The sequence below is a fragment of the Dipodomys spectabilis genome, unplaced genomic scaffold (assembly GCF_019054845.1).
Source record: "Dipodomys spectabilis isolate Male_0828 unplaced genomic scaffold, ASM1905484v1 ptg000017l, whole genome shotgun sequence".
Classification (NCBI taxonomy): domain Eukaryota; kingdom Metazoa; phylum Chordata; class Mammalia; order Rodentia; family Heteromyidae; genus Dipodomys; species Dipodomys spectabilis.
In genome coordinates this window covers 12118125-12127665 of record NW_024870694.1, presented here as the reverse complement: position 1 = coordinate 12127665, position 9541 = coordinate 12118125, and the positions used below count along the sequence as shown (strand labels likewise).

At 51.1% G+C, this 9541-nt stretch overlaps 1 protein-coding gene across 1 annotated transcript; it reads right to left on the bottom strand.

Annotated features, from left to right (window-relative positions):
- Positions 1-3746: 3746 nt before the first annotated feature.
- On the bottom strand, positions 3747-5390 carry Cpn2 (carboxypeptidase N subunit 2). The gene has a single exon (XM_042669131.1). It carries the CDS (start codon positions 5388-5390, stop codon positions 3747-3749), a length of 1644 nt encoding a protein of 547 aa, XP_042525065.1.
- Positions 5391-9541: the final 4151 nt, after the last annotated feature.

Below are 9541 nucleotides of genomic sequence, written 5' to 3'. Positions count from 1 at the left end.
CTATCCTTAGGACAGCTACAATGTCTCTGTGTCATAAGAATTGTTCATCTCTATTACAATCTTACAAGACCACTATGCTATGTATATGATCCATCATTGACTGCAACATCATAGGACACAGGACTGAACAGTAATACAACAATACAAGATTACATTTGAGGGGACCTATGGTGTGTGTGTGTATGTGTGTGTGTGCTAGTCCTGAGGCTTGAACTCGGTTTGGACACCATTTCTGAGTTTTTCTGCTCAAGACTAATGCTCTATGGGGCTGGGAAGATGGCTCAGTGGTAGAGCGCTTGCCTTGCATGCCTGAGGCCCTGGGTTCGATTCCTCAGCACCACATAAGCAAAATGAAAAAAGCCGGAAGTGGAGCTCTGGCTCAAGTGGTAGAGCACTAGCCTTGAGCTGAAGAGCTGAGGGACAGCGCCCAGGCCCAGAGTTCAGGCCCCACAACCGAACCCCCCCCAAAAAAAAACACAAAAAAAACCCAAAAGACTAATGCTCTACTGGGCTCAACTGATCCCCCTATTTCAACCTCCTGAGTAGCTGGAACTACAGACACCAATCACAGTTCTCTTCTTTATGTGCATGTGTGCACATATGCATGCCAGTCCTGGGGCTTGAGCTTAGGGCCGGGGCGCTATCCCTGAGTTTTGTTTTGTTTTGTTTTTTGTTTTGCTTAAGGCTAGTGCTCTACCACTTGGGCCACAGCTCTACTTCTGGCTTTTTGCTGGTTAATTATAGATAGGAGTCTCATGGACTTTCCTGCCTAGGCTATCTTTGAACTGTGATCCTAAGATCTCAGCTTCCTGAGTAGCTAGGATTACGGACATGAACACCAATACCTGGCTGGAGTTACGCTCCTTGAAGTAAAAGCAAAATTGAGAGAAATGTCTTCCCTCTGTGCTATCCTCTTACTACTTTGGATGGACACAGGATGGCTGGGCTGTGGGGCTCAGCAGGTTTCCTTGGGTAGAGAGTAAGAGTGACTTAGCCCCTCTAAAGTGCTTGGTGGTATCCTTCCACCAGAGATGAGCTGCACACCTGACCGGAGGAGCAGCTTAACACTGCCTCCTTGGTCTTTTCCTTTTCTTTCTTTTATGTATTCATGTGAGTTGGGGTGTTGGGGCCTGTGGAACAAACCCAGAGCCTTGCGCATGCCACACCCCTTCACTGAGCCACACCCCAGCCCTGGAATATGTGACCCAGATCACTCTTAAGACAAATAATTTTTGGAACTGGAACCAGGTGCAGGTGAGAAGCTGGTGCTTTGGTGAATCTGCTGACTGCTTTCCATGGCCTTCGGTGTCACAGATTTTAGCCTGGAGAAGACCTTGCACATGCTCCCCCAGGGATGAGGACGTTACTGTGCTTTCTTGTCTAATGCAGACTTCATGCTCCTCCATCTTCCCAAACCTGCTCTGCCCCTTTGTCTTCACCTGGAGGAGAAATCCAAGATGGATTTTCCTTCCCTCTCCTCTCCTCACCCAGCCTCCTGGAGCTCAAAGTATCTGGGTCGTTCTCAGTGGGCTGTGTTCACCAGCAAGGCCTGGAGGTTCCGTTCAGCCCACATCCCGGCCCACATGGGTGTGACCCAGCTCCCTCATTTGTGCCCCACTAGTGGAAGGAGAGTGAGGCTGCTGCTGCTCGCAGCTGCATTCCTGTCATCCATGGCTAGGTCCCTGGGGCCACCTGAGTCTATGCTGTTACACTGCTAGAACCTTTGGCTTCTGTTTCCTTAGCCTCCCCATCCTCTGGGCTATCATCTCAAGCCAGGCACCACTCTTGCTCTTTTCCCTGCCTCTTGCTCCTAGAATGTGTCAGGAGAAACTGCCTAATGCTCAGGCCAGAGCGTACTCCCCATCTGCATGGACTGCCTATAGCATCCTTCATGAAGCTGCAGACACCGAGAGCTTCTGAGCTCCCAGCCTTGTGCACTCTCTCTCTCTCTCTCTCTCTCTCTCTCTCTCTCTCTCTCCTAGTCTTCTCCCCAAAGTCTCACAGCCCTGGCTTTCCCATTTGCATGTGTCTAGCCTTCTTGTACACCCTACTCATATCAATTGAGGCTCTTGTGCAAGCGAGGCCCAGCCTCCCAGGTACCTGCACACATAGACCTCTTTATGCTTTATATCTGCTTCACATGCATGTTTGTGTGATCTCTCATCAGACCCTAAGCTTCCAGAGGCTGCTAGACAACACATGATCAATGACTCCTCCTTACACTTTTCCACACCACAGCTGGGACACCAGGCCAGAGGCTGAGCAGTCCCAGGAGGTGGAGGCTGGGGATGGAGAAGGACACGTAAAAGCTTACTGACTAGTTGGCTATGAGGAGAGGAGGGACTGGAGAGCATTCCAGTCCCCGGATGTGCTGGATGGGAATCGGAGAGGAGCTGGGGGCAGAGCTTGGTGTAGACAGGCACGGGGTAGGATCAGGGGTAAGATGCAGGCTACCAAGTAGGCTGAGGTTTAGTTGAAGCTGAGAAATACTGAGCTGTGGAATCTCTGGTGCAGACATGTGAGAGGCCACTGGGGAAGTGGGACAGGAGGACTTTCGGGAGTCCATCCTCTAGGCGGTGGCTGAGGAGCAGAAGGCAGGGGTCTGCAGTGGTGTCCTGCGAGCCAGGGAGGAATTCCAGAGGATGAATGGCCCATAGAGTCACAGGCCAAGAGTTAGACAGAAGGCAGGAGCCGAAGAGACTCACCCTAGTGCACCAGCCAGCCTGTGCGCTGCCCTCTCCTGGGCCATTTTCCTTTCTCTTTGGGAGAACCATCCTGCATGCTGAACACAACAGGCAGAGCCATACTGCCCTCTGGGACCTCCTACCATGACAGACAGGCCGCTGGCTTTGTTCCCGCCATTGTGCATTAATGGAGTCTCGTGGGAGGGAGGCTCTCCTGCAGAGCCAGCCTGCCCCACCCCTTCCGTCCACCTCTGCTTCTTATCTGTCTGCCTCTCTATCTCTTTCTCCTCTCTCTCTCTCTCTCCATTAAAAACATAATTTGAGGAAAGTGGAGATAGGGTTTAAGTGATAACGCATCAGCCTTGAGCAGGAAAAGCCTAGCAAGAGCAAGAGGCCCTGAATTCAAGTCCCAGGACTGGTGCACATGCATGCGCACGTGTGCACACTCACACACACTCACACACACCCCTAGTGACAGGCAGCACAAATGGGAAGATCAGAGCCCAGGCCAGCTCAGGTATAAAGCAAGACCCTACCTTGAAAATAATCAGCACAAAAAATGGGCTGGAGGCATGGCTCAAGTGGTAGAGCATCTGCCTAGCAAATTTAAGGTTCTGAGTCAACAATACTGCAAGAAAGGATGGAAGAAAGGGAGAAAGGAAGAAAGAGAGGGGGAAGGGAAGGAGGAGGAAGAGACATTTGTCTTTTGAGCTGGATATCAACAGGTGGCTTCTACTTTGGGTGACTGGAATGATGGCGTGTGTAGCTCAGGGCTGCAAGTCAAGGGCAGAGCAGAAGGGGGCTGGGGTTAAAGAAGAGGAGAGCACATGATTGGGTGTTGCTTTATTCTGCAGACCACAGTACAGCCCTTGTAGGTCTCGGACTATGAGAGGGCATGCTGAGGGAAGAAGAGGACCTCTCCTCTGATTGCCCCACCTCTCACCTCGGAGAAGTGGCCATGTCCCTTGCATGGGAACAGACAGAGCTTTCCAGTGCCAAGCCCATTGTCTGGTCTGGCCCCAGAAGCCCCTGCCCAGGTTCTTGACTCAATCTGCCCTGTACCTAGGGTCCTGCTGCCCTAGTCTCAATAGTCACAGTGAACCTCACGGAGCCGCAGCTTGACCTCAAGTCCCATGCCCGACTAGAGTTGTACAGCATGGCCGAGGAGCCCATGCCCTGCAGGGGAGACAGCTGGACGCTCAGCCAGTGACACTGGACCTCATCACAAGCAAGCGCCACAGTGCCCTCAGGGTTGCTATAGGTGCAATGGCTGTGTTCCGCCCTTTTATCCACCTCCAGATCCCAGCTACCCCCCAGTTCCCTGTCATCCAGTGCCAGGGCCTGGAAGCCCTGGTGACTCCTGGTGACAGGACACACCAGCTGCTCCTCCTTCAGGGCCGGTACCACCTGGCCCTTGAGGTAGTTGGGGCCTGCACAGTAGGTGTGGATGTTGAAGAGCTGGTCGCTGTACTGGCGCAGCCAGCTGGAGAGGTAAGCCAGATGGCAGTCACACTGCCAGGGGTTGCCATACAAGGCCAGGTTGAAGAGGTCATAGTTGGTGTCAAAGAGGCCCTCTGGAAGCGTGGTCAGCTGGTTCCTGGACAGGCTGAGCAGTTTGAGACTGGACAGGTTCTGGAAGAGGGTTGGAGGTAGGGATGTCAGGTTGTTGCTGCCCAGGTAGAGCTTGACCAACTTCCCAAGGCCTCGGAAGACACCAGCGGGGAGGTGGGTGATGGCGTTGTAAGAGATGGTGAGGGAAGTGAGGCTGGACAAGTTGGCAAAGATCCCTTCAGCAATCGTCTGCAGCTGGTTGTGTGACAAGGACAAGCCGACCAGGCCGGGGGTTGGGGCAAAGAGACCAGGGGGCAGCACACTCAGGGCATTGCCCTGCAGGTTCAGAAAAGTCAGGTTGGCCAGGGAGGAGAAGACAGAGGGCGGCAGGTGGCTGATCACGTTGCGCTGCAGCCAGAGCTTCTCCAGGCAGAAGAGCTGAGCAAACATGCGTGGGGGCAGCTCTGAGATGCCATTGCTGTCCAGGAAGAGCTCCTGCAGCTTGTGCAGATGGCTAAACACATCTTCAGGGAGGTGGGAGAGAGCGTTGTTGCTCAACTTCAGGCTCTGCAGGCTGGAGAGGGGGTGCAGCAGGTTCTCGGGGAGCTGGACCAGACGGTTTTGAGCCAGGTTGAGGGTCTTCAGCTCCCTCAGAGGCTGGAAGAGCCTCTCAGGCAGGGTCTGGAGACGGTTCCCCTGCAGCTGCAGTGACTCCAGAGCAACCATGTGGAGGAAGAGGTCCTCAGGCAGAGTCTCCAGCAGGTTAAAGTTGAGGGTCAACTTGGCCAGCGAGGTTAGGTTGGAAAAGATGTCAGCGCTGAGGTTGGAGAAGGCGCTGCCTGTGATCTCCAGGTCCTCCAGCCTGGGCAGCCCCCCAAAGGCATCTGAGCCAAAGCAGTGGAGCTTTGTGTTGAGGAAGACCACTTTGGTCAGCCTGGGGCTGCTACTGAAGGCCCTGGTTCCCACAGAGGTGAATGCGGTCTCCACGAAGACAATGTTGGTGGCATACGGTGGGATGTCCGGAGGGATGGCAGCCAGCTGCTCATCGGAGCAAAACACTTCATGGCTGAAGCAGTCACAGTCCGCAGGACAAGGCTGGGCAAGCCTGACCAGGAAGAGGAGGGAGGCCCAGCACCACCAGGCTTGAGGGAGCATCTTCTGGAAGTGAGAGAAGAGAAAGGACTCCTTTACCAAGGGCAGCATGGCACAAGTACTGGCAGCAATTCTGGAGGTGGGACCAGACCGTCAGCAAGGACCAGGCGTATCAGGAAGGCCACAGCTTGAACAACACTCGTGGGTTCTTTTTGTTTGTTTGTTTTTGTGATGCTAGGGATGGAAGTTAGCTCCATGGTAAGTGAGGCAGACACGCTACCCCTGGGCTGAGCCTCCAGTGTAGCTTTTATTCTAGCAGATTTTTTACATCACCTCACCACAGCCTTGCAAAGAGCTGAGGTCAAGTTCACACCTTCTGAAAGCAAAGGTGTCATGTAACCTATCCAGACACCCAGAAAGATAGCAGCCATGGCAGCACCAAGACCCAAGTCTTTTGGATATTTCCATATTCTTTCCATGTTAGAGAAAAAATAGAGACAAAAGATCAGGGAAGAAACAAAGGAGACAGTGGTAGTGTGGAAGTTTTCAAGAAAGTATGTAAGCTGGGCACCAGTAGTTCATTCCTGTAATACTACCAAGAGGGTGGGATCTAAGGATCGTGGTTCAAAGGAAAGTATGGGAGACTCTCATTTCCAATTAACTACCAGAAAAAGGAAAGTGGAGCTGTGTTTCAAGTGGTAGAGCATTAGCCTTGAGTGAAAAAGCTCAGAGACACAGTGCCTAGGCTCTGAGTTCAAGCCCCAGAACTGGCACAGAGAGAGAAGGAGACAGACAGACAGACAGACAGAGGTAGATGGGGGGAGGGAGAGAGAGAATGTGAAGTGTGGGCAGATTACACCTGAAGTGGTAATTTCTTAATGCCCTCTGTTTCCAGATCTTAGTCACTGCAAGACTGGCTAGGAGGAGACCCTACCACCTGCTCCGTGTTGTTTGTGAGGGGGACGCTTCGAGTCTAAGCTCTTCAGCACCACCATCAGTGCCCTCCTCCCACCCCCAGACCCACACTGTGATGGACCCAGGGAATTTGCTAGGGTTGTATGAACAGAAGGGTCCCAAACAGGCAATTCCACACACCAGAAGATCTCTTTTTTTTTTTTTTTGTCAGTCGTGGGGCTTGAACTCTGGCCCTGGGCGCTGTCTCTGAGCTCTTCAGCTCAAGGCAAGTGCTCTACCACTTGATCCACAGCACTACTCTCAGTTTTCTGGTGCTTAATTAGAGATAAGAGTCTCATGGGGACTTCCCTACCTGGGCTGGCTTTGAACAATGATCCTCAGATCTCAGCCTCTTAAGTAGATGGGATTACAGGCGTGAGCTACCAGCACCTGGCAAGATCTAATGTTTTTTAGTTTACTAAATATTATTGAAAAATAAAATTATTGCAGGTACTGGTGGCTCACACCTGTAAGCCTAACACCGCAGGAGACTAGCACCAACAGCATCACTGTTGGAAATCAGCCTGGGGAGGAAAGTCTATGAGACTCTTCTCTCCAATTGACCATCTAAGAACTAGAAGTGGAGCTGTGGCTCAAAGTGGTAGAGCACGATCCTTGAGCAAAAAGCGCAGGAACAGTGCTCAGACTGAGTTCAAGCCCCACTTACAACAACATCAACAATGGTCGAGATTCTGGGAGTGAGGAGGTTCATATCCAGCCTCAGTTGGGGCTCAGTAGCCCCTACCCCATTAGAGGGTGCATACTCCTAAACCATGTCTGAACTTGTGTTACTTATTTACATGGCTGAAAGTGGTTTGAACTTCATGTCATCCCAAGTCCATCACTCGCCACTCATGTGACCTTGAATGTGACACTTACTCTATGTTCCAGCTTCCTCACAAGAATGACACAGGGCCTACTGAGTCCACTCTGGGCTTCCCCACCCAGCTACAGTTCATTGGCTGTCTCTCTGCTGCCCTCAGCTGGTTGCCTCCTCCAACAACTTCAAGATTCAGCTATGAAAGCCGCCATTTGCAAAGATATCCCTCAAAACAGCCCTTACAGGAGCCCCTGATGCTCCTCCCACTCGGACATTCAGTGATACTCACTTTTCCCAGGAATTTGCTTCCTACCCAGTAGACAAGGGACAAGGTTTCCTTGAGCAGACACATTCCTCCTTAAGGAAGTCCAAAATAGGAAAGGAGAGTCAATCACAATCCTAACTCCTGCCTGGGGTCAGAAGCTGACTTCTGCCCTCATTCCTTCTAGGAAGAGAAAACATCTTCACTGAGTCAAGATGAAGATGTAGCCGGGCGCCAGTGGCTCACGCCTGTAATCCTAGCTACTCAGGAGGCTAGAGATCTGAGGATCATGGTTCAAAGCCAGGCCAGTCAAGAAAATTCATGAGACTCTTATCTCCAATAAACCACTAGAAAATCAAAAGTGGCACTGGGGCTCAAGCAGTAGAGGGCTTGCCTTGGGCTGAAGAATGTAGAGACAGTGCTCAAGCCCAGAGTTCAAGTCCCACGACCAACTCCCCCCACCAAAAAAAAAGACGAAGATAGAAAGGTTGGCTCTTCACATGTGCAGGCTACAGGTTAAATGTAGAGTCATGAACCCAACCTAGCCCACCCACTGCCTGTCCTCTTCACTTTGCATCTGAGTCTTTTCTGTATTGAGTAGAGACCCTCCTTCTGGCACTCCACTATTTATACCACAGCTCTACTTCTGACTTTTCTCTGATTAACTGGAGATAAGAATCTCTTGGCTGAGATCTAAGGATCATGGTTCAAAGCCAGCTCTGGCAGGAAAAGTCTTATCTCCAATTAACCACAAAATGCCAGAACTGGAGCTGTGGCTCAAGTAGTAGAGCACTAATGTTGAGCAAAAGAGCTCAAAGAAAGCACCCAGGCACTGAGTTCAAGCCCAAGTACTGGCACACATACACACAAAAATGTCTCTTGGATTTCTTGGATTTGTCTTCCCAGGTTGGCTTCAAACTGTGATCCCCAGATATCAGACTTCTGAGTAGCTAGGTTTATAGGCATGAGCCACCAATGCCCAGAAAACAGACTGAACCTTTCTAAATGGCTCACTCCCAGGCCAAGGCCCATTCTCACATAACTCTGGAGTAACTAAGAGTTTGCACTCTGGGAGGCCAGGCATGGAGGCTCATACCTGCAATCCAGAACTTGGGAAACTGAGGCAAGATTGTGAGTTTCAGGCTATATTGTGATACCTTGTTACAAAAAAAAGCCACAATGGTAGAGTTTTTGCCTAGCCTGCAGTGAGAGTAATAGTATCTCTCATGTGGGCTGCTGTAAAGAGAGTACCTAGAAAATTCCATAGCTAGGATTGATAAGCCATGAATGCTCAGCCCTGCTAGTGCTCCTGATCCTCCTGAGCTCAGAGTCCCAGTAATGTTCTGAAATAATCAGAATCTAGCTCTGAAAAAGTCAATGACATCATCCAACCACTCCACTCTGGACCAAAGAGATGCTCACCACAGTTACTGTTCCCAATCCCTTCCTTCCGGGACAAGGAAAAGGAGGGTTTTCATCCTGCTTTAGAAAAGCCCAGATTCTGAGGCTCTGGGCTGGGAGCCTTCCTAGCCCATCATCCAGACAGCAGGTCAGCAGGGAGCACCCACCCTTAGGGCTAGAGGAGGCCCACACCTCAGGGCCTCAGTGGGCATTAGCCAGAAGTTATTGATTTTCACTCGGGAAGTAGTCCAGCAAGTGCCCACAGAAATGTTCCATACTTTCATAAGCCATGGAAGCCTGGCCTTTTCTATGTTTAACATATTAACTTTTTATTTTTGGTTGACTGGATGCAAATAGACTCCATCCTTTTCTCAAGTTGTTTTTGGAGTGTCCCTTGTGGGTGCACCAAGCCCATTTGTCCATCAACAATGGAGTCAAACCTCACTTCTTCCAGAGGGTGCTGGGAGCCCGGAGCTTGGCCCACAGCTCAGGGCACTGCTGCCCAGTACTGACTGACCCACAGGATTCTGCCTCTTGGGCCATAGTTCATCGAGAAGCACAAAGAGGATCTTTCAAATCTCGTCAGGAGACCTGGCTGCATTGTCTGGTTCCTGGGGAAAGCCTGCTATCCCTAGATCTGGTCTCTTTTTTCCTCTTAACCCAACAAACTAAGCTCTGCTCCTTACCACCATGATACTTACTCATGTCTCACGAGTTAGGCCAAGCTGAGGCCCTGCTTCCACATCTGTGAGTGCAACCCTATCACCTAAACTGCAG

Coding starts and splice junctions, on each gene's coding strand:
- Cpn2 (XM_042669131.1), bottom strand. CDS start 5,390: ATGCTCCCTCAAGCCTGGTGGTGCTGGGCCTCCCTCCTCTTCCTGGTC.